Source organism: Labrus mixtus, chromosome 11 (genome assembly GCF_963584025.1).
Source record: "Labrus mixtus chromosome 11, fLabMix1.1, whole genome shotgun sequence".
In the NCBI taxonomy this organism is placed as follows: Eukaryota; Metazoa; Chordata; class Actinopteri; order Labriformes; family Labridae; genus Labrus; species Labrus mixtus.
In genome coordinates, this window is record NC_083622.1 from 6031336 (window position 1) to 6057253 (window position 25918).

Below are 25918 nucleotides of genomic sequence, written 5' to 3' on the forward strand. Positions count from 1 at the left end.
TACACTTTACTTCAGTAAGGGCTTTTGCGGTAAAGTTTCACTGTGGAAGCAGTTTTTTCCCCCCATCAGTGAGTGGTGGGAAATGGTAAACAGAAGAGAAGGAATAATAAATACCTCATCAAGGTTCAAACGAATTAATATTGCTAAATAATAGGATGTAAATTTGTTGCTCATTATTCACGCTACATTTGTTTACTTCCATTTCTTAGTGATGATACAACAGAAAATTCCATTTCTAGATGAATACGTTTATAAAGAGACATTTTCCCATGTAGAGGTGCTCAGTGTATATTACAGTACACTACTTGAGCCCATTCCCTCCCATGTATACTTTAATATCTATACCTTACTGATTGCACGCCAAGTTGCGCAATTAAGCGCTCAATGTTGCCATGGGCATTGAGTTATACTCAAGAGGCGAAAAATGCCTTTTCAGTGGGAAGCCCTGGAACAAATGAAGCCTGCCTCAGCTGCTGTTGGGTAACCTGATCCCTTCTATGCAACACTACGGCACAGGACAGGGTGGGGAGTGGGGGGGGGGGGGGGCTGTAAGACCAAGAGAGGAGGGGTTGTTTCCCCTGCAGGCATGTCAAGTCAGGTTGACCAAACATGACGGTAGCAGAAAAAGGAAACGACAAATAAGGGAAAAGTGATATGTTGGAGAAAAAAAAAAGGGAGATTCAGAGATAAGAAAACATTTAGACCAAATATTTTTGAGAGAGTCCTACAGCCAGAGAGGCTTTGGAGATAAAAACAGAAACACAGAAAAACGGCACAGATTCTGCTAGGTTGAGTGGCAGGCAAGGGGGACCCCCTGCACAGAGGGTAAGTCGGCACCCATAGGGGGTTAGGGCAGAGGAAAGCTAGGCCTGACCTGTGGTGTCCTGCAGATGTGTGTCTCAGTCAGGGACCAGGAGGCAGTGTGTATGCATGCAGAAGGGCATTGCTAGATAAACATACTATTTTATTGTTGTTATTCCTCTGCAGGGTTTGGTGAGCTCATGCTGGCAAAAAAAAAAAAAAAAGACAGGCCTGGAGATTAGATGCCAGACTGTTAAGGGGCGAATGCCTATGGAGTGAGTAAATAAATCAAAGAAATCCAATAGCTCCTTGTCTTAAACAGGCCTCTCGTCTCATCAGCATCACTCATATACACATGCAAACGCAATGGGTCTGACAATTAAGGTCGCAAAGAGCATCATCCCCGAGGCACTCCAGCAATCAGAGCCATGCAGTGGCTGAAGCAGTGCCTTTGTTACTTACACTACTTACTGTCTTCTATCCTGCCAATGTCATCTTGCTCATACACGTTGTCTTTTCTGTCCTATCCTGATTCCCCTTATGCTTAATGTTTGTCATTGTCATCCTTTCATCCCTTGTGTTCTGTAAACTGTATATTCTCATCACTGGAAAAATAGCTAGTTAACTTTGAAGCTTTTTTTAATAGTGATGACTCTGGTTCTCATAAGCGTGCTTTCCAGCTGGCATCGAGGAATAAGACTTGAAAAGTGGCTCACATAGCATCACAGTCTGGGATGGTTCCAATAATGTCAAATGGTATGCAGCCACTTCTTTTACACTTAAGCTGCTCGACCAAATGATGACGTTCCGACTGGAATGTGAGCTGAAGAGAATAAAGCTTTCACGTTTGACTCCAATTACCTTTTCTTATACGTCTCTTGGCCTGTGAACACATCCATCAGCTCGACCAAAAATTAGCTGCTAATGGGTTTTTAATGAAACTGTAACAAATGCAGAGAGCCATTACACCATGATTAAAGACAGGGGTTTCATTTTCTCCTAAGACAGTGGTACACTAGAGAGCACTGCTGCCAATAAGAGCTGTGAAGGCAGAATCGCTCACACCTTCCTCACATTTCAAACATTCATAAATGAGAAAACACTCCTTATATTACTATTTTACTCGGTGACGTGCATACAAATTCAAACACACTTCACCAGCATTATACACTAAAGACAAATAAATGTGAGAACAACCACACACAAACACAGTCGTACATACAATCAAAATATAACGACCCCTATCCTAAAAACACAGCACAGTCCTGCAGCTGGAATCCATGGCTGATTGGAGGGATTAATGCCTGAAATGAACCCAGATGAATATCACATTGTGTGACATTCTGAATAATTATCTCAATGAAAACAGCTCATTACAAAAATGTCGTTTCTCTCTCTTTGTTTCCAGCTCACCTCAAGTAATTGAATCCGCCACTGGGAAAGTTATCCACATTTAAAACGCACACACGGCACAAATGATATATTACAGTCCTGACATACAGTATGTGGATTTTGCTAAAGAAGTGCACTCATGTATCGCACAAAAGAAGAGGATATCTTTGTGATTTCAAAGCATGAAGTGCTTCCGTGAAAAATCTAGTCCCAAAATACACTCTCCATTCTAACCATATGTAAACATTCAATAATCTATGATTAGGGCTGATTTAAGCAGCTATGATATTAATATTGATTACTTTCGAATGTCAATAGAAAAGCTTTTTTTTTAATTTTTTTTTTTAAATGGAACACTAACTACGCAGCTCGTACAGATTAAATCTTTCACCTACAAGATGAACTTAATTTCCTTGATTATACGAAGGCAAGGCACTCCCTGGAAATATGCATCCAACTCTTGCTATTTTCTTTTTAGTCAAATGTTCTAATGTACCAGATTTATTTCAAAACCTTCAAATATTGATTTACATTTGGAATCATTTTAGGAGGGTCTGTTTAGAAGTTCTGTAATATTAGGAGTGTTATGAGGCACATTTTATCCCTAAAAATTGGAAAAACGGCCGCACTGGGCTAATTTTCCAAACATGTGCCTACTTTCTTTTATTTAGAAGGCCAAAAATATGACAAGTTCATTTAAAACGGTACGACTGAGACGTGGAAAGGATGAAAGTGCATTTGCCAAAGCGAAAAAGAACAGAACATTTTATTGTTAAGCAGCAGGAATCACAAAGCCAGCATGCGTTATCTAAGATAGGAGCCCAGTTACCAACCAGACCCACAGTAAGAAACAGAAGAACTTCTGACTTCTCAGGGTTTCATTTGAAAATCTTTATCAGCTGTTTTCCTTGAATAAAACTGGCTGATGAAGTAGACCGATCTTTAATGGGCCCATATTCTGCTTTTTCTGGTTTTATATGCTCTTTAGTGTGTTTTCCAAGTGTCCTGTGCATGTTTAGGCACATCTATTTGCAAAAATTAAAAGTCCACGTAAACGGCATCCTCCTGTTAGCTGTAGCATTAGCTGCATGTAACGCTCGGTTCTAGCCCCCCTCGAAAAAAAATTTGGCAGTGTGACGTCTTGTCAGTGTGATATCACTGATCTAAGCCCATTGGCTCGTTGTGGCAAGCCCAGCAGCTCATGTTGCACGCCCGTTAACTTCTGTAGCACGCCCACGATATGCCGTAGCCTGCGGTAGCACAGTAGTGCTAAGGTGCTAATGTTTATGCTCCCCTCGGAGCCAAAGTGGCTGCATTCCCAATATGGTAAAAGGGGCGGGGCATTTCAGAGAACCGTGCTGAGCGACTGACCAATTACGGCAGAGCCGACAGGCCGACCAATCAGATCAGACTTGGCACACGTGGGGACTCTGAACGTGGGCACTTCAGAGCCTTAGAGAGAGAGTCAGAAGCGAGCCGGTGCATGGAGCGGCAGTACATGAAAACAGACACCCCTCTGAACTTTAGCTACTGTGAACATACTTTAGTAGGTACATAGATTAAATACGAACCCCAAAAAGGGCAGAATATGGGCTCTTTAATAAAGGGGTGTTAAAAGATTATACAAGTTTCTAAATAATAATAAAATATATTATATGGACAAATCAATCTGTGCAGTTGTTGCCATGTACTGAACGTGTAGTTGTTGTTTTTTCTGTACTATGGAGCTAAGACAGTACAGTATGTAGTAATGGTTTTAAACATATATTATGAATCTTATAAGCAAACCTTTAGTAATACCTGATCACATCTACTCGTGTTTTCAGTACAGTAGCTGCTCCGTTTAAAGTCTGTACAATCATCCATTGATCTAGTGTATCTCAAAGTCAGAGAATTCATACATAAAATAAGTTTCTATTTTGCTGTTTTTTCCCCATGTTAGTAAGCAGGTATGCAGTAAGACAATACTAAACACTGGGAGAACTTACGTTGAAACACTTCCGTCCTTGGTTACAATATTTGTATTCATTATATTTGTTCAAACAAAAGGATTAAGTCACAATAAATTAAATCCAGAGATAGGTTAAAAGACTGACAGGACGAATTCAAACACGCTAGTAACAAGTCTTGATAGAGGTGACAGAATAAGTAATGAGGATGATCAAAGATGTGTTCCTTTTTTGTTTACTGGAGCCATTTCAAATGTTGCCAAGCGACTTATAATTTTTTATATAGTACATTCACGCTGATGACTTGTACTTTAAGTATTATTGGACACGGACCATCTTACTGGTGAACATGAAAAAAGAGGAAAAGAATGTTAAAAAGCAAAGAATCAACGACTAGAGAACAAAAAGCAAAAAAGAAGAAACATGCAAATGAGACTGTGGAGGGGGGAGAAGAGAATGAGACACAAAGAAAGAATGGGAAAGAGGGAAAAATTGTTCCTGATTTAGATCTAAGAGGCCCTAGTCCTTCAGATGTCTCCATCAACTAACCACAAACCCAAGCTGAGCATGTGAGGCATGCTGCTTACGCTGGCAAAGCTATCCCCTAATGCTAATAACTGCAATGTGTTAGCAATAAAAAAAAAAACACAGACCTATTCCAAGTAGACACACACATAGACATTTGTAGGGCAACACACAGAACTTAGACAAGACACACATTGGGGATTTCCCTAGCACAGAGGTAGCTTTAAATCTAACGTGCTAATTTCTAATCCAAACACCAACCAGTGTGTTATTTTCAACTATGTATCATTAAGTTAACATTTTCAAGCAAACTATTGGTACTGTTCAATGCTCTGCTGTCCAAAAACTTGGTAGCAATTTAAAAACAGCTTGGTATTTACAAGGTAGTAAAGGGCTTATAGTTTGATATCAAAGACGTCATGGTAAAATGGGACTGAAATTGAAGTGTAAGGTAATAAGGGACCGAAAGCAAAAGAGTATTTATTGGTAACAATAAGGTATCACTACTGAGTCCTTAGTGTCTATTTTGTGTCTAAAATACAGTAAAATGCAAACCAAGTGGTTGTATGAGTGCAATGGTCTAAAATATGAAACCATGGTGACATTCAGGGTTATCTTCTGAAAACAAAATAGTCACAAAATATGTTTGTGTTTTCACAATGTATATGGCTACTGTTAAAGTAACAGTTTTATCATCGAATGACAATCCTTAAAACGGTCAATTTATATACTAACAATATAATAATGCTGAATTCGAGCTTCTTTTGTCCAGTATGTGCGGCGCTGTAACATGAGACTGCACACAGACCAATCTCAGATGAGAACTACACACTGGGGCATCTAACTCCTTTGTGTGAAATTCTGTTGAGGGAATAGAAATTGCTGAACTTTCATTTACAATATATCTGTCAAACAAATGTAACCACAGTATGCATACTGTAACACAATATCATAGTATATAAACATAAAGGATTAAGCTGAGAATCACAGTATGTCACGCAAGTACTGGTCATGTAGGATTTATTAATTAATTAATTAATTATTTACGTATTTGTTTGAGTCTTACATACTCAAAATTCCACAAGGGAACCAAAAATAACTCTCTATGAAGTTAGAATAGTTACAGTACATAGCCAGGAAAAATATCCTATTTTTCTTACTCTTATAAATAAAACGTTGACATAAAATCAAATCCTGCTTTGTCACTTTCACACACAACACAAACACTTTAACATAATTTTGTACACATCTTTCTTAATCCAATGCAATGAACTCTTCCAAATCTCACAAAGAAAATGAAGTATACGGTGTGCCTTATTGCAACACAATATCTTCCTGGAATTTTTGTTCATTAAGAGCTTGAAAAAGAAGACATTAGCATTAACTGCCAGGTAATTGAAATATCACCAGGAGCAACGAGCAAGTAATAAACTCTACTGGGGGAGTTCTGTTTTCCGGATGGCCTCAGAGCAGAGATTTAACACTGGAATTGGCAGCATCCTGTCCGGAGGAGTGATCACCACTTGACTCATTGATGCAGGAAGCCACTGATCTTAAATTTATCCACTGACTGCTTTCCTGTGTCTGAGGACTGTCTGAGGAGCTGGTGTAACCTCATCCTGCCACGAATCCAGAATTCCAACAACCTACGATGCAAAGCTGCAGGTTTTGTAGCATTGGCTGATTCATATGCAGTCAAAGTCTTTGTTGGAGCTACAGAGCAATCAGGTTCATTTAAAAACAATTTGTCTCATTTCATATTTGATATTTATCTCATTTCATATTTTGTGTTTATCTCGCGGATCAGAATTGTTTTCTATGCGCCGTTCGTTTGTTCTTCACAAATTGATTCTGCTGCCGTAAAGCGCAGCATATTGTTGTAAAAAAAATGATATGTGGACACACACTGTAGGGATAAGGCATACTGCTGAACAGGATGAGGAACAGTTTTTTCCGACCATCACCTTCATAGTTAAAGGCAAATAATAGTTGTTTTCTTTTTGTAAGCAAGTGGAAATATTAAGAACAGTGTGTTTGGTCTTGAAACCTTCTCATTTTGAGGAATAAATTGTCTTTTTGCTTCATTTAACATCTGCCTTGTTTCATCATTGAATTATTTAGAAGTTGTCCCTTTGGAAAGCGTGGTTTAGTTAATTCACGTCCTGCAAGAAGTGGCTACCAGGTTTTTATTTTAAGTTGCCACTACAAGTTGGGTGAAAGGCCTTCTGCTAGAATGATGCAAATGTGCAAAGAATTCTGTCTTTATTCCTGTATTTGTTGGTTTCTTTTTTTTTTTTTCCTTTGGTTCCATTCTTTGTTTAGTTGTTTATTTGATTATCTGTTTAAATCCCTTTTCTAAATTTGTTAATTTTGGGCTCCAGTGGCTGAGTGGTTAGGGCACACGCCCCATGTACAGAGGCTGTAGTCCTCCAAGAGGGCTGCCCGGGTTAAATTCGGACCTCGGTTTTTTTTCTTTTCTTTTTTTTATTTGTACATTTATTGCTGCTTCATTATAAAATGTGTTTATTCTTCACTAAGCTCAGGTCTACCAGGTGTTGTTACTGTACAAGTATTTAAAGCCTCTCAAATAGCGTGTCCCTCAATTCTCAATTCCCCCCAGTTAACTTCATCATTCATTTTGTACTGTATATAACCCCTGTTTTTATTTTTATTTATCTTATCTATTCTGTTTAATGTGTATTTTTGAGCTTTCTTGTCTGTGCTGCTGTAATGCCCGAATTTCCCCTCGGGGGATCAATAAAGTACTATCCTATCCTATCCTATTTTAATTGCAAACAATGCTTGCTTAGGCAAAAGGGTTATATCTACAATGGAGCATGGCTATGGTCTTTTTGCCTAATCAAATTTGAGTTTCCAATCATGTTTGATATCAACATGATGGGAATCATAACAGATAATAAAGAAGCAGTAACTTCCTGTTGCCAGGGGGTGGCTCTGTGACACATAACATTACAAGGTAAGATGTTTTATGGTGTCACTCTTGAAGAGCAGAGAGGATTATTGCAGCTCTATTTAACATTATTGCAGATATGAATACGTACAGCTGAGTTAAACAGCTTTAGTTTTCAGTTGTTCAAGCTTCTGCACATACACTGGTAAATCAAAATCATGATAAATCACATGTTGGTTAGTTTATACAAAGGACTTTTGGTAGGAACAAGTGTGTGTAGGCCTATTCTGCTGGGTTTTTGTCAATACAAATCTTTGAATCTCATGGAAAAAAGGTAGGGAGCCACTGATACATAAAACTTGTAGTTGGTAAAGCAGGTTTTAAAGGATGACAACCTTAAAGGAAACACAACAAAGATTCATGTTTTAAAATGTGTCACCTTTCAATAGAATGTGTGTCCTATCTAACCTCGTTGACTCAATAAAAAACAGTCTCAACAAAAAAATGCAACATCACTTTCACGATTGAAAATGTGAACGTTACGACACATGAAAAATAATGTCAGATAACTCGGGTGTACTTGGTTAATGCCTGATATTCTTCTGACGAGAAACTGTGTTTTTTCTTCTACAATCATGTAAGCAATTATTTCATCATTAGCAGTATTTTTAAAATGATATATCATTCATCTCACTTATATAAACATGCAGCCTTAAAGCAACATTATTTAAGGAATTAAGTCTGGCGCTCTTTGGTGCCCACTGAATGTCTGACTGACTGCACTGTCACAACTGGATCAATCACGCTTCCTGTTTGTTGTTGGCATGAGCAGCTAGTGACGCACACACATCTGTCAAATGAACAGCGTGTGAATGTTACATGTTCGTAATTCACAATCCGTTGCACCAAACATGATTGTGATCCGTTGCACCCTAGTCTTAATCGAAATAGATTTTAGAGTTCATCCATGAACCGAAACAATGAAAAAATGATATGCATTAAAGTCACTAGAATTCTACAGGACAATAAAAATGTGGTGGTGGTTATAACATATTCATGTACAAAATAATAGCACGTATAGGGTCTACTCTTAATGTGAGTCCTTTAAACATTATCAATAAGTATTTTTGAGCATCCTTCTCATAATGTGATTAAAGGACACAATCATGAACGCATTGCTATTTATTTCTACTTCTGGTTTTCATCTGAAATCAAAAACAAGTGTACAACATTTTTCCTACAACAGTACTTCAGCACTCACACCCTCATTACAGCTTATTTTCAGCAATTACACTGTCAGCACAAGCTGTAATCTCTAACTGCTGCTAAATGCCCACATTTCTAAATTAGCTGGAAACTATAATTGTCAGCTGTTTTTTTGCAGATGGGTTCTGTTCTACAATCTGAATATTCCTAATATCACCCGGTTCCTCTCAAGGGAAGAAACGAACACTAAGTAGTTCCATTAATTCTGGTCAAATTACTCAACCCTTAATGAACTTCAAAGGGCGTACGGATGTGCAAGAGGCCAGCACTCAGGCTTTAACAGTCATTTTGAAAAACAAACTGTATTAATGATATCATTTATCATTTCCTCACTTTGGCCGCACACAGCCCACCACAAAGTTCCTGCCTCAACTAGACAAAAAAAACAGAGGTAACCTACTGCATTTAACATGTAAAAGTTTCCCTGTACAGATTATTATTTCAGCTGCTTTAAAATCCTGTTGGCCACTACCCAAATTAGTCAAATGCTTAAGGGAGAACTATTGAAGACCGTGTTTTAACACCACTTCACCAAACTCCCAACATCCCTTCTAGAATCTCTCTAAAAACTGCTTTAGGACCTGACATGTACATGTACTGTATGTGGACAGCAGACACTTTAAATAATGGAAATTCTCTCATGGCTGAGCAAAGTGGGAAAATGCCAGAGCTGGCGATAACTGCAGTTTTATATGTTTATATGTAAAGAAATACAAATTACCAAATGACACAATTCTAAAGCATTTCTTGGGTAGCAACACACAGTAATCATCCTTCTGTGAGCCACTCAGACAGGAGGCCGTGTAACTGCTTATTTAAATTCCACATGCAGGACTTCAGCTGTAAGTCAGTCTTTGCACAAAATAATGTCTCGTGTGTGAACACCATTGAATAATTTGTATTTTTTTCATTTGCAATTCCCTGAAAAGTATTTTTACGATCTGAAACAAAAAGATGTTTCTAGACTAAAAGCACTAAGCCAGTAATGCCATGGTGTACTACTTTCAGCTGTGTATGAAGCATAAAAATAAACAAGTTTTGAGTTGCATCAAACTTGAAACTTGATCACATGAGCAGTAGCTGTCTGTGTAGTATATGCCGCCAGCTCTGAGCAACTCAAGCTCATGTGTTACAAATCTTTTTGCCGCAGTCTATATAATTAGCTGTAATTGACTTCCTTTGAAATTTCTTTCTTCTGGGGCATATGGCCTTGAAACTTCAATCTCCCCATAAAGGGCCAGCAACGAGCTACACTTTCAATTTATAAACTGCATGGGTGGCAGAGGCAGGGCCATGCTCTTCTGCAAAAAGTCCAAGCCAAAAAAATGCTTTCAAATACCACACTTCAAAAATAAATATGTACGAGTTAACATAAATACAATAAAATCAATATATATTTAGGGTTAACTCTAATCATGTCCATGACAGGGCGTAAAGTGACATTTCCTCGAAATAAGTTAGAAATTGAAAATCTCATTGTTGCTGCTTGAAAGTGACCTGTAACGTTTTGTTGTAAACAAAAACAATAATGTTTTGGTAAAAAAGCGTATAATGTAATTCTCTCATTGAACATTTGCCAAGCTCATTTGACTTAAAAGTTTAAATACCTGATTTAACCTCCCATGTTTCATTGCTCTGTCTTTTCCTCTTTACACTAATAATGAAATCAACAACTCCACAGGGTAAGAAGAAGAGGAGGCTTGAACTGACATATTTGGAACAAACTTATTTCTAGATGAATATAATGCAAAATAAAATTCACTCATTCACTAATATCTCCGCAAGAACTTCACAAGATTTTTCTCAAGTTGTTCTTAAAGGCTTTATATGCGATTTTTTGCTCCAGCAGATGTCGCCCTTGAGCACCAGCATGAAACCAAAACAACTCGCGCTGCATTATTGTGTTAGCATGCTAATGCTAGCGATCTTTATTATGCTCGTATCTTCACACTGCATGTAAATTTACCTGAAATGAGCGTGATCTAGAAACACAGTTAAGCAGTGAGTACAGTATGTTATTCTTCTTTTCTCTAGTCCCTCAATTAAACAACTTTTATACTCGAGGGGAGGAGTCAGCTGCTGTCCTGGCGATGTAAACAAACTGAAGATAGGACTCGGAAAACATCACAGACAGTGGGACTCGGGTGTTACACCCATTGTAGACAGTCATGACTCACAGAGTTATTTTCAGAGGATATACTTGATTTATATTACATTTAAGTAAAAATCACATATAAAGACTTTAAGAAGATTTCTAAGATTCTCTGTTAGATTCACCAACGTGTTCTTAAATGACTAAATTGTTTGCAGCTGTCTTCTTATCTCCTTGTGTTTGCAAGTTGAAGTGAAGGTACTGCTGCAGGAGGTCAGCACCAAACAAGCAGTTATATTCAGCAGTGTGAGTGGTGGTTACACAGGAACACAAAAAAGATGCATGTGATACAATACACATGACTAATGTTTGTGAATTCAAGTGTCATGTGCATGTATTTTAAAAGACCGCCTGGATTTGTATGATGATAAAAATATGTATTAAATAGTTTATTAATCATGAAATAAATATTGTAGGCTTATGTAAACCCTAGAATATTATAATACTGCAGGTTTAAATGAACTGACCAATCATTTTGTCCGAGTCGTGCGTTAGATTGCTCTGAAGTGTTCGTAAATTCTGTTCTTACCTAAGAACAAATCCCATATAAGAAAACATTTGTGAATCCCATAATCTTCTAAAGTTTGTAAGTAGGATTTATGAAGAAAACGTTCTTAAGAACAGTTCGTGAATGAGGCCCAATGAAGTCACCTGCCAGTTATGAGTTACCTGAATATTTCTTGTCATTCTGAAAAGAAGCTGTCAATCAGGCAGCGATTTGGTTTTCTTTGCTTTCCCTTTTTATTTCACGTACTTCTAATTAAAATAATAAAGCACCAACTAGAAAGACAAAGCCACTTATCTATGTCAAAACAACAAGCTTTAGGCTCAAATAAGATAGTCCATAACCAACTCTACCAACTCATACAACCAAGACTCTTACCATGTTGCTTGCATGAGAGCGAGTTACAGATGGAAAGTTTTGAATCAGGGTATGTGGTCAGGATTGACACAATAGACAAATTAGCACATCTTTGCTTAAGCTCCAAACCAACTTGAAGTAAAGGATGTCACAAGTGGAGAAACATAAAACTCCTAAAGGCCAGAAATGATTCATAGGGGAACTAATGCAAATACAAAACAGTATAAATGTAAATACAAAATGTAAATGTAGATTTTGCCCTGTAGTGGAATCAAGGAAAACGTGTTCGTCATAAACAAACCTGTGCTCCATCCTTCAGTTTGAGAATGCACTCCATTGTGTTAATGGTGATGACAACAGGCTCCGAGCCCAACTTGGTCCAGGGCACATGGATACGCAGCTCATGGATATGACCACTCAGGAATGTGAAAGGAAGCTTCAGCTCCTGTAAATATGCATTGATAGGATAAAAAACACAATTAGTTACTATAGTTAGAACTAGTTAATGACCGCTGAGGCTTCCAAACATTTGGAGCTTATATCAATCAATTATTATTGTTATCTTTAAATCAACATTTGCATACTAGATGTTATTAAAAGCAACAGCTTAAGTTTAAATATTGGTGACATAACCAGTCATATTTCCTCAGAGGCAGATGAATCACTGTTCTGCATCTTTTTGTACAAGGAATTATACTTGAATTATGTTACCTGACCACTTCAAGCAGGCTTTACAAGCCTCCTGTGGAGGTTGATGCCAGGGTCGAATGTTAACTTATTTGGTCTATCTGCAAATGGCAGGAAAGCCAAAACATTTTGCCAACCGCATTTCTTTGTAAGCAGTCAATAAATATGTTTTTACAGTGTTAGATAACAGTGGTAGAAACTAATGCATTGACTTTAACTTACAGTGGTATCATTTTAAGTAACTTCTACTTTACTTGTGTTTTACTGACACTTTTTCTACACTGCATTTTTCACTCGATACATAAAAAGCAGCACTTTGTAGAGCCAGATTAATAATATAACAAAACATGATAAACTAAGTTCCTAACAAGTTCCTGCTGTGTCAAATGTTTAGCTTCTCCCCTGCCTTCCAAAGAGACAGTTGAACATGTTATTAATCTAGTTTGTAAGTAGAGATGAAGATGAAGCTAAGTGATTTGGAAATGTGATTTGCAAATGTGTCCCCACGTTATGGAAACTCAATTTAGCTGCTGTAGCTAGCCAGTCCCCATTGTGCAGGCTACTTTAGTGTGGCTTCAGCTCCTTGACCTGCAGCCCCCCCCCCCCACCCCCCACCGAGTGGCACAACAACAGGAAACCAGGGAGTCCGACTTTTCAAATTTTGAGTTTTAAAAGAAAATGTAGTAAAAAAGAATGTCATCATAAACACAAGCACATCTTAAAATTGTTTATTTAAAACATTTACTTTGATGTCTGCCACTAAAAACTGTAGTTTCATTTTGCATTAAAGATCATTTTTTTATGAAAAAAGGTGAGAAAAAATGCATCAAAGATAAACTCCCTTAAAAGTTTGTGAGCAAACAAAACGAAGATATTTTGTAGTAAAAAAAATAAATCCAATGATTTCTTTATGCAGTTGTTAGAATTTCTACCGATATGGACACCCTCTACATACAATTGGTAATCGAACCTGTGTCCCCAGTAAAGTGTGCATGGATAGTATATTAAATTTCTCCCAACAGCAGCACTGAGCAGTGACTTAAAACTTCAGTATAACATTACTGCATGTAATTACTCAATTACTGAATATGATATTACCACACAGTCTTTTATGAGCCATTAAAAGTGACAAAACATAACTTGTCACCCCTATCATTATTGGTCTTGTATCTAAATAGACTTGAGCTTGTATAGCGCTTTTCTAGTCTTCTGACTACTCAGAGTGCTTTTACACCGCATGTCACACCTACACATTCACACACTGACGGCACTGGTTGCTATGTAAAGTGACCATCAGAAGAAACTACCGGTAATCCATTCATAGACATGCATACACCGCCAATGAAGCAGCAGGAGCAATTAAGGGGTTAAGTGTCTTGTCCAAAGAAAAATCAGACATGTTGTTGCAGGTGCTGGGAATCAAACCCCCAACCTACAGGTTGAGAGACGTCCGGCTCTACAGTACCAACCGAGCCACAGCCGTAAAGCTTAATGAAAGCACAGGACACATCCAACATATAGTACCTGCTCAAGCACATCCAATTTCAGGTCCAACTTGCTGAGCACCACATCTCCACCCCAAAGAGACAGCTGCAGATCAGACGGCTTCAGATTCTTGATATACTTGTTCACATAGCTCATCAGGAGCGGTGTGACATAGGACTCCAACATGTTGTCCCTGTCCTAAATGCACATCGAGAATTGGACAAGCATGTTGTGTTATTCATCATTGTTTATTTTTCATCACTCCTCACCTGATAGATAGATAGATAGATGGATAGAGAGATAGATAGAGAGAGAGAGAGAGACAGATAGATAGATAGATAGATAGATAGATAGATAGATAGATAGAACCCGAAAAAAAGATTGAAAGAACACCCCTAGATGAATCAAACTTAAAATGTGCAATTTAAAATAGACTTATACAAGAAATGTACATAACCCGTGCAGGGATAAAAATATATGTGCAATTTAAACAAGAACCTATAAACAGTTGAGGGAAAAAATCTGTAATTAGACCTGAATATAAAAAAAATAAGAATAAAAAAGTGTAGAATATTGTACTTTCAAGGGCGTAGTTTGAGATTCATGATCTATGAAGACTAAATAAAATAAAAAAGCTCAATACCCATTTCCTAAGACTTCTCCTTGATACGGGTTTAGTAACTTTCCATACTATATGTTTTTATAGTTATAGTAGTATAGTCAATAGGTATTCTAGGAATGCTGGTAGAGAGCACATCACTTGAACATCTCACAGCATGTATTATAGCCAGGTGTTCGGAATCCACTCAATACTGGAATATTCTCCCACTCACAAACATACGCAACCTTCAAAACACACCTCAAACAGTGGATAAAAGAAAACCAAGTCTGTGACCACCTTTAACCTTGTATTTGTATTTGTAATTTGTCTTTCTCTGTTACCTGCCTAGGGACAACAGATGGAAACTAGCACTTCTGCTATAATCTGGCATTTTTACAGCTGTAATTGTTACAGCTGTTCATTAATATGCACTGTCCCTAACAAATAAATAAGTAAATAAATAAATAAATAAAATAAATAAATAAAATAAATAAAATAAATAAAATAAATAAAATAAATAAATACAATTAAATACAATAAATACAATAAAATAAATACAATAAAATAAATACAATTAAATAAATACAATAAAATAAATAAAATAAATAAAATAAATAAAATAAATAAAATAAATAAAATAAATAAAATAAATAAATTAACATCACAACAGACAGCGTTGGGCTTATCTAGTTATGCAATATTTTTTTACTGTTTTTTGGGGATGCATTTTTTAGATGTCTCCTCCTGAGAGCTTCTACATAAATACATTATTTTATAACTAATCCTACAAAGAAAGGGTCATTATTATTGACATTCAGTCAGTCTGCAGGTGTAACTATAGCTTGTCATGCAGAGCTGATTTCCAACTTGCATTAAAAACAGGCTATATAATTCTGTTCGTGAGGTTTGCAGGTGTATGTCTACTTTAATATCGTTTTAATAAATAAAGTGTCTGAATTATAATTACCCAGAGAGAGCCTGAATGAGCCTCCTCGTTACGTGTCATTAAGGAGAAACACAACCAGCAGCTACTGACTATATATCCAAATGTGTAGCAAAAGCAATGCAAGTAAATACTGGTTTGTGTTTTTGTAATCTTCCTACATAGTAAGCAACACATTTAAGTTACTGCAGAGAGTCTATCTATGATATCCTGTCAGCTACACAAACCACAACAGACGAGCATAGAAGCTAAGCTAAGCTAAGATGAGTAGAAGTCCTTTTAACTTCGTTTTTGTTGACTCAAACGTTTGGCCACTGTTAAAACACAGAAACACACATGCTTACTTGTCACCCGCTTATATCCTGCAGCAATTCCTTGACTTCGACGTCTAATATAACATATTCTCCTCGTTAACTGACGTTAGCCATATCTCTCATCGGTAGGAGCCCATACGTCATCGGTAAACACCAACGCGGCTTCCGTATGCATGGTGTTGCCTTTTCGGCCCTGTAGGAAATTTGCGAATCGGTTTCACCCAATGGGCAAGACATCTCCGCGTCAAAAGGCTGAATGAGGAGATTGATTGAAACGTCAAATGGGACTTGGCAGTCAGTATAAAGAGAAAGCCGTGACGACATAATCGAGTGAATGGTCGATTCGCGTTTTCTCTTCCTCATTCGGTTACTGTGGCTCCATGTCAGTTATGGTCAGGTGGTGTAATAAAACAGTAGCGCGTACAATCATGTGGCTGATGTTGTAAAATCAAATTAGTCAATATTCTTTATCAAAGAGGCAATTTCTTCTCTCAGGGACGTCTTCTTCGCTGATGCGAGGCTGAGGATCTGTGAAATCAAATATCTCATCAGGTAGAGTCAGTGCAGCAACATTTTCTGAAAATGCCTCCAATGTTTTAAAGCTACAGGTTACATTTCATTTCAACATCAGATTTCATTTCATGAATAGCGAGAATAGTCTTCTAAGACACCGACAAGATATATGAAAAAGTAAAGGAGAAGGATTTTTGTGTTTTCTAAACATTTATGAGCTTGTCAATCAATTAATCAATCAATCAATCAATTAGGCCTACGCCAAATCCTAAAATAAAGTCATTTGATCTAGACCATACTCTTTGTTCTTATATTTAGCATAGGCCTGCTCTTTGTTGTGGTTTGGTGAAATATTTAACTGATCATATCATCTTACATCTCACAAATCATTTTTCAATGAGTTGTCAATCTTAATGCCAATGAAATTATGATAATGAAATTATGGGCTCTCTTACATTTTATTACATTTAAATGTAACAAATGAGAAATGAATTCAATTTTAAACCCCTCTGTAAAATAAAATGTGGTTAAAAAAAATGCTTTTGATCCTTTTTTTTTCTTGTAGGCCTATCGGGAATTTTGGTGACCTTGAATCTTAAAAAACACGCTTATCAGACAAATAGACTATTAGGATATATCGGAGGAGGAAAATAGATAACAGGCCTATTTTATTTACAAACAACAGTCGACGACCTGCTTTGCTGTGTCTCCATATTTGTCCTCTTAGCCTAGACCTTGTAATTATGACATATAAATAAGAAATAAGCGAAATAACAAAACATCAAAAGTATTCCACTCTAGCCTATATTAAATAAATGTCACGGGTTTTTTGTTTTTTTTTTCAATTCAAATGTGTGTTTAAGGTTGTGACGGTCAGAGCAAGTGGCCTGGAGTCAGCGCAACTTCAGCCCTGTCAGCTTGATGAAGCTTCCTGAGGACACACACTGGCCGGTCAGCTATAAAGTTCACTTTGTCACCGTCTCTGCTTGGCACCGCATGCGTGCAACAATTAAACTCCCATTACTGTGAGATCAACCCACGCTTTAAAGTAATGACATAAAAACTTAATATCATGTTTTGTTTTAGCTCTGCGCCCGTCCATATTACTCTGATCGTAAGTCAGACAATTAATAGTTTGATTAATTAAGATCTTGTGATGGAGAAGAAACTGCATGTCCATGAATTTAACATCTTCATCTTTTTTTTGTTATTATTTTGACAAGCTTTGCTTATGAACATGATTAAATAAACGAGGACAGAATTTACATAAAAGGCATGCTTACCCATTCGTTTGAGCTTTAAATTATTGCTAATTAATCGCCGGTTTCCACTAAAAATCATTATAACTAAATAACACGCATACACCAATATGTGTTTCAATTTAGTTCATTTTGTAATAATAGGACTCGGACTCCCAACTTGTTGAAAAAAAAATCGTTAGAAATTATTTTTTATGCATATCTGTCCATCAAGTGAAATATTATTCTACTGCCTTCACCCATTATTATTCATCAACTACAGATTTTGTTTAGAGGGAAGAAGTCTACCAATCGAATAATGAATAACAATCATTATAAGCAGTAACTTTTTCAAACAGTTAAGAGCAAAGAAACGCAGAGTTTTCATGTTATGATGATGGAGATGTGATTATTATCATTATTATTATTAATATTATTATTATCATATTATTATTTGTATTATTGTTATTATTATTATTATTATTATATTGAGTTGTTTATGTTGGTTGGTTGATTGAATATTTGTACTATTTCAAACATTGCCTTCACTCATCTTTTTATATATTCATCGCTTGCAGGTGTCATTTTGAAGTTAAAGCTTGATTTCTTCCCCCTATAATATTCAGACACTCAATGGGTTTTGTAAATGAGGTTGCTGCAGATGATGCACGACGTTGCCTTTGGATTAAGTCAATATTTAAAAGGCTGTATGTGTGATAAATACGGGGCCTTACGTGATGTCTGCAGGTATGCCTTTTTTTAAAAAAACCCTCTTCTGTTTTTATTGCTTCTTCTTTAAAGTTTCTTTCAATCCCATAAATATAACTGCTATTATTTCCCTTGCTATAACTTTCATTGTCGGTAAAAAAAAATAAATCAGTTTGTCAGTGAGTCCTCAGCAGCAAAGGATGATGAGCCATTAAAACACGAGGCCTGAAGGCCAAGTAACACAGCAAGCCATGAGTGACGACGGAGACAGAGGGAGAGAATCCTAATATTCTTTTCCCGAATCATTTATAACAACAACAAACAAAAAGAGAATAGATCCGCTCGTTCTGTCTCAGCAACAAGCTGTAATGGTGAATGTTAAAGCGATAGTGGCTGACGAAGTTAAGCTGGGTCAGATCTAAACTCAGTAATGCCTATTAACATCCAAATCTAATGGCGTACAAGGCACTCACTGTTTCCTCTTTAACTTGCTTTCATTAATTCACTGTGGATTAGGCCTTTATGATGTAAATTAATCATGTCAAATTAATGCTCAAGTAGGCCAAAATCTTTCATTTCAGAGTTGGCGTGAAACTAAAAACATGTCTTTTGCTTTTTTATCGGTGCTGATGACTGCAGCTGTGCAGGTGAGTAAGGATATCAGAGGAGCACTTCTCAGTAGAGATAGACAATTATGAAGGAGCTCAATCATTCTGAGCAGCTACAAAATGCTAAAAGGAAAACAATTACGCCCAAATATTTTTTTTTATTCGGCTGTATTCAATTTTTCATAACAAAATAATTCTTGTTTTCTTTACAAAGAGCTGAATGTTTAAACATTGTGTCTCGACTCTCAAGCACTGCAGTCATGAATAGACAGACCAGATTTACATAATGGAAATATTTATTTTTGAAATACATTTAGACACACTTTAAACTTATGATTGTTCTTTGACAACTTTATCATTTCATGTCAGGAAATAAAATAAAAAAAAACACATATGTACATAGTCTTTGTATTTAAAGGGTGGTGTGAAAGGTGGACATGGCCAAAGCTCCGCTGTTCTCCCACTTGAGGTGCAAACATCCCACTCTCGATTGTGCCGCAGTAAACGTGTCCTGGTGTTTGTGGATTGTCTCTGAACAAAAGCTTGCTGACTTGTCTTCCTGCGTTTTGACCATTGTTTATTTGTTAGTCTGTCCAGCCTAGAAGTCCTGTTGTGGGCTGTGCGTCAAACTGTGCCGTCGCAAGTCACAGTTGCGCCGAAACACCTTTCCGCAGCGGCCACAGCTGTAGGGCTTGATGTCTGTATGGGTGAGAAGGTGAGTTTTCAGGTTACTTCTTTGATTAAAGGTTCTTCCGCATGTGGGGCATTTGTGGGGAGACTCCTGTTTAGATTTGAAGCAAGCAAAGGATTATTCCCTTTAATTATATCGAACGTCTATTACTTATATCTTTCAATTATCCAATTAACTCCACTATATGGTCAGTTAAAAATGAGACTGATTAACACAAAAAGAAATTAGCCCACTGTGTGTGTATCTCTCTTTAAGAGTCTTGAATTAATTAGTCAGTTGGCCAAACTCAATCGTTTTGTGAGACGTTTTAATATCCCCCATGCATGCAGGAGACAGTGCTTGTCAGGTGTTTTATGATCCTAATATATGACTGGTTTAGACTGAATGAAAGCATGGTGACTATAGGATCATTTTCTGCTTACCTGCATATGTAAGGTTTTATGGACGGCTAGAGTTCGAGACTGACAGAATCCTTTCCCACATTCTTGACATTTGAAAGGTTTCTCCTTGGAATGGATGTATCTGCAAAACAGGAAAAAAAAAAAAAACACTTCAAATGTCTGCATATGAATAGACTTTGTTGTAGCTTAAACAAACCTGGAACAATAGGGGCGAAAAAACTCGTAAATGCAAATAATGAGTGTCAAAATGTAAAAGCGTTTTAGACATCTGTAAACACACCTGCCGGGAAGTTATAGCAAAATTTGAAAAGACATTGCAAGTTTCAAAGAGTTTATTCAGACAGACACAACACACACACACACACACACACACACACACACACACACGCATGCATTTACGCGCACGCACACACACACATCACAGGGCTGAATTATAATAACGGGCAAAATACAAATAAAAAATAAAAAACATTAAAAAAAAACAAAACAAACAATTGTTTTACCTGTGGTCTCTGAGATGGTCCTGCCTCCTGAAGGCCTTGTGACAAATATCACAGGTGTAGGGCCTCTCGTCTGTGTGGGTCCTCTCGTGGATAAGGAGGTTGTAGGACTTGGTAAAATGCCTGCCGCAGAACTTGCAAATAAATTCCTTTTTGGTCTTGGATGGGAGCCTGCCGCGGGTGGGTTTCCTATCCGGAGACAGCTTGCTCAGCTCGGAGATGGTTCCTCCTAGTCCTGATGCCAACTTCGACAGGTCCGCAGCTTTTGGTGGGTCCTCCTGGGTGGCAGCGAGGGCCAGGTTGGCGAAGTCAAATCTCGGCCTGTCCTTGTGCAATGAGGGGACGCCGTGCCCAAGTTGTTTCGGGTGGAAGAGTTGTGCTGCGGCCGTGAATGGTAACGCTGGGAAGGGAATTCTGGGGTCTACCAGACCCTGGGCGGCTGCCATCTCGGTGATCGTCGACCTAAGTCCTTGGATGTGCGGGTAACCAAGAGTCCAGTGGTTCATGTGCATGGTTTGTACAGCGCTTAGGCCGTACAGTCCCTGCAGCTGGTCAGCGGGGAAAGTGTTAACGGCCTGCAGGAAGGAGTAGTTTGTCAGCTGGAGGGCCGGGTGCAGTGGGATTGGGGCGTGCAGAGCTTTGCTCCCCATCTCGACTCAGACCTCTGCAGAAGACATAGTGACAACCATTGGTTAAAAAAAAAAAATACAAATAAAACAAAGGAAATAACCATGAATGTTTAGTTTGTGTATGAATACCACTTAAGATGCATCAAGATGCCTTGTTGGTGGCAGTATCAAAGTATAAAACGTCTGTTCTACAGCCTTATTTAAACCTAAATGCATTAGGGCACATTCATTTGGCTACTTTAATTCTAACTTGGACAAGCGATGGCGGTGACTAGGAAAAAAACAACAATATTCCCGTTGAGATTTACTGATAATAAGTAGAACCCTAATAATTTAAAAAAGAGAGAAATGAAAAAGGTATTACACACGTTAGTTAGAACAGTATCATTTGTAAACGGTGATGCCTTAACGTAGCCTAATTTTAAATTATTCATCAACACTGTAACTAATTTAAGTAGATGTAAAACTATTCCTATGCCATCAATTTGAGTTGTAAATTACAAATAAAGATAGCCTATGACCAGAATGACTAATACAAGGTAATATGTTGATTTATCAAGTTGTTGCTTCACATTATAAGCCGTGCACTGATTGTGTTCTACACTTTGCGGGCAGGTTTTAAATGTTAGTATTGAAAGTAAGTAGCCTACATGGGTCAGAGTAAACACACACATGCTGGCTGTTAAACAGAGCGTTTCTTTCATCTTTGCTATAAATGTGCCTTTAATTTAATGGTTGTGCAGAGCTAGTTAATTTAATAGACCGAATATTTAACTCTAAATGTTTCTTGTTTTTATTTCCTGGGTTTCCTCTGGGTAAGTTAACGTTGTATCAAAAAAAAAAACAACCCTCTGGCCTTTTAAAAACACTTTCCCTCAAGAGAAAAGAAAAGGTGTAAACCTAAAACAATAAATTTAAAAAAAGCAGAAGCTGCCTGACTCACAAATGCAGGACAAATAAGATGAGCTGACAATGCATGGCATTAGATTGACAGGTTACATGTGTGTGGGGTTGGCAAGTTGTGTTTTCCCCACACAGAAAAGTCCACCAATTTAGTTCAAGAATACGGACAGTGACATCGGGACTAGAAGGAAGCAAACGGCCAGTTGACCTTCAGATTTGTAAGAGAATGAAAATGAGGTGGCTTGGTATTGGATATAGTTTTAGCCCATTGTAATGCCTGGAGCTGTTTTTGCTTCACCAGAATCAATCACACTTTGATAGGCCTGTGTAAAAAAGCATTCTGAACCTGAAACCTCACTGAGATTTTGGAATTATTCATAATTGGAAAGAGCCGCCAGACTGAAAGTGTTGCGGAGCAGGTTGATTCGGTCAGTCCATTTGTCTCGCAGTATTTCAACTCCTTCTACTTTGCTCTCCCTTTAACGGCCGGGATATTAGAAATAATGCACAGGTGCACCTTGCATTTTGTTATTTGCCCATGTAAATCTTTGTTCAGCCTTTTCCCTCAATAACCTTTGGACTTCATTCACACGTTGACAACAGCTTAAGTAGTGTCCTGTCGTGTGTGAGTCCCTGTCAATGTATTTTTCTGGCATGTTTTCAATCAGCAGTGACATGCAGCCTATCACAAACGCAAAGGCCACTGCTTGTTTCAGCGATATTACGCGCTGTGGGCCGAAAAGATGCGATGTCAAAACGTGGGTGAACTATGAACTCAAACTTGCGAGCATAACTGAGCATTCATCGCCTGTGGAAATATTTTTTGGATCGGCACTGCCCGTGCAAAGTTTACTATTTTATTGAACCTGATTTTTTTTTTTACAAGTTAAACATTGAACGTTAGTCTATATTGTCTTTTGATTAAAAAAAAAAGTTCTACAAGTGAGTTGACTGAGGTCGGTTTCTCTACTGCAGAAGATTGACTTAAATCCTGTCAAACAGATTCTTACCCCCAAAAATAGTTGCCAAAAGTCCTGAAGTATGTCAATAATCCACAGTAACTATAGAAGCGACAAGCTCCAATAAAGCGCCACCAAAGATTTTCAAGTTCCACGTCCAGTAAACTTTCATGTAGCCATGCAGTCAACTCTGATGCCCTCGGTACTTTGCAGAGATGTGACAAGTTGTTAAAAGTTTGTGGAAGGAGGCGAAAAAGTTCGGAGGAGACAGCAGCAGCGTGGGAGTCCCTTCTGAAGCTAAGGCTGGAAGTGTGCGTAATGCGCACCGGTCCTGCACTTTTCAGGGCTCCGGGACTCTGGAGCTCTCAGCCCGCCCTCCGACACGCCTCCCCCTTTCTGTATCATTAACTTCAATGTTCCTCTTCTGTTTATTTGTGTTTGGATAGCAACTACGGCTACAGACCAAGAGCGTGTTCAGCTCAACCCGCTCTCCTCTGACACCTCTCATATAGCATAAAGCCAGGGCTGATACCTTCTTTTGGAGTCATGATTGGAAGCGCAGGAGGTAACCATGATCGTTTTTCCTCCAATACCACCCTTTTGAAAACGTGCTTTTGGATACTTGAGCAACTTATAAGCAAGATTTTTTTTTTTAAAACCATAGAGCCCATTTGCGATAATTGAAGGCTGATGGAAGAGCCATCACACTAAATTGTTGTATTACTTTGTGGTAAGAGTTTAATAGAAATATGATAGGTTTGTGAGAGATCAAAAAAGACATGTTCGGATCAGCGGCAAGGTGAAGACATACAAAGTAAACACTTTCTCAACTTCTGGTATTCAGGCAATGGACTTTACTTGTTAAAAATTACAACAACAACAAAAAAAGGCCTCATGCCTACAGGCTATTTATTTCATCTTCATGAATACGCCAGGATAATGTACCTACTGTATGCTACCTGTGTTTTTTTTGGTTTTTTTTACAAACAGGCACAAGTCAGCCATATGCCGAATCAAAAACAAGTGTTACATTACTGTGTTAGAAAAAGAGTGCGTAATGATACAGTCATGCAGTAATGTGTTGAGGGCCTACAGTGGTACTTTGAAATGAGCTTCAATCAGAATAACTCACACTGGTTCAGCCCCACTCTTACTATTATGTTTCTACTAATGCCATTGTTTTTATCTTTCCAAAAACGTTCATAACAAGTGACTCAATTAGATTAATTCGACAAATCTTCAATTTAAATGCAGTTTCTTTGGGGGGTCGCAGCTTTAAATACAATGTAAAAAAACAACAACTTGACAGCACCAACACAAAGTGAAAGTGCACCTTTGTGGCCTTACTGTAAGTGGAGTGACAAGCACACTGCACTTGATGTAATCACAAGACGAAGACGTTTCATTTGTTTAATCTTAAATCAAATTGTAAGTCGCTGGATTGAGAATTGAATAGAAGAAAATAAAAAAATAAAAAAAATCACATAATGGCTTTTAAATGAATGAAAAACGACTCTGGTCTGTTGAAATGTCAAAATTCACACATCAAACTTTTTCTTCTGGTCGATAGTATGACGTTCATTTAGCCGTCGTCTGATTGTCTTGCTCTTCTACTACACATTAACACAGACATAGTTTTTTGTAAGGTCTAGTGCAGCAGGGCTGACAGGTTTCTAGTTGCTGCAGACAGTTCTTGTCTTTCGCTGCTGAGTCGGTGGGTCGAATGCAGGTCTGCAGCGCCGTCTATTGGGAATCTAACAAAACAACAGTCAGGCACCTCTTCTGAAAGAAATGTTTGCGGCTCCACATTACACAGAGTAACTTCATATTTTATGTCAGTACTGCTGAAAAAAATCATATATCTCCATGGGAATCAATGGGAATTACTATTGTGAAGTACTAATAATAATAATATAAACTAAATGATAAAGACAAAACAGACAAAAAGCATTTTAAATGGAAATCTATTTCATAATAAAAACAGCCACTTGGCGTTCCTGACCGTAAATCCGATCTTAAATGAGAATGATCAAAAAAAAAAAAAAGGATCAAGTCCCTCAAGATCTCAGTTCATTTAGATTTCATTAAGAGCTCATAATTTTCTTTCATTTCTTTTTTTTTTGTATAGAGCTGCAGAACACTATGTGCAAACAGCAGGCTTGTGGTTTTCATTCGGTTTCATACCACCTAGGCCTTTATCTTCCCTGTCAAAACAACAATCACTTTCTGTCACATTAAAACACACATACAACTCAATATGTTACATGAGCGATGATAGCAATGTGTCCTTTATATTCTTTGAGTGCAGTCAACTCGGATCAGAAAATGTTTTTTTTGATGTGAAATATGACATGTTCTGTCTGGTGTATACGAGAGGCTTAGACGAAGGTTGTTTGTCACCAGTCTCTTTCAGGCTTCTCTTTCATGAACAAAATCTGAACAGCCATAATTTGTTACTGATGTCTGTTTGTGAAGATCAGAAATGACGTTTGAGTAAAGGATAATTCAAAAATAGACCTACAGTTTACTTTTTTCTGTCATGTATTAACAACCTAGACTTCAGACCTTTGTCTACACACCTACACTTCTGATTATATTTTTATCATGAAGTAAAATTATGATCAAAGTATGCATATTTTGACCTTCATATCATGTCACACGGTAATACGTTGGCTTGATATACTGTACCTTACCTTTGTAATGCTCACAAGTAGAATCCTTGATAAAGAACCGAGAGCGGCCTGTCCTGGAATGTGACTGTGTCCGCTTGTCTCTCCGTTTTGCAGTCTTTATGCATGTTCACTGACAGGAAGTTCAGGTCCATACTGTAGGAGCAGGGGGAGGTTAACCTGTCATACCTACCTGCTGTGGTTTCAAAGC

General features: G+C 37.7%; 2 protein-coding genes across 3 annotated transcripts in view; both read right to left on the bottom strand.

Annotated features, from left to right (window-relative positions):
- The window catches only part of LOC132983433 (intermembrane lipid transfer protein VPS13B-like), a 282789-nt gene extending 266561 nt beyond the window's left edge, over window positions 1-16228 (bottom strand). Inside the window, exons 1-3 of the mRNA XM_061049726.1 lie at window positions 15919-16228; window positions 14070-14228; window positions 12160-12303 (exon numbers count right to left, since the gene is read on the bottom strand). Of these exons, the coding sequence (XP_060905709.1) occupies window positions 12160-12303; window positions 14070-14216 (291 nt within the window). The 5' untranslated portion in view covers window positions 14217-14228; window positions 15919-16228. The remainder of the gene's footprint in view (window positions 1-12159; window positions 12304-14069; window positions 14229-15918) is intronic.
- Window positions 16229-19233: 3005 nt separating this feature from the next.
- Window positions 19234-23364, bottom strand: osr2 (odd-skipped related transciption factor 2). 2 transcript variants are annotated; one of them, XM_061049724.1, is made up of 4 exons: window positions 23090-23364; window positions 20551-21211; window positions 20069-20168; window positions 19234-19736 (listed from the first exon to the last, which is right to left on the bottom strand). In XM_061049724.1, exons 2-4 carry the CDS (start codon window positions 21195-21197, stop codon window positions 19554-19556), a joined length of 930 nt encoding a protein of 309 aa, XP_060905707.1. In that variant the 5' UTR covers window positions 21198-21211; window positions 23090-23364; the 3' UTR covers window positions 19234-19553. The 2 variants fall into 2 exon arrangements, with proteins under 2 accessions (XP_060905707.1, XP_060905708.1); XM_061049725.1 differs by having other exon boundaries at window positions 19234-19654; window positions 23090-23363.
- Between the last annotated feature and the right edge of the window lie 2554 nt (window positions 23365-25918).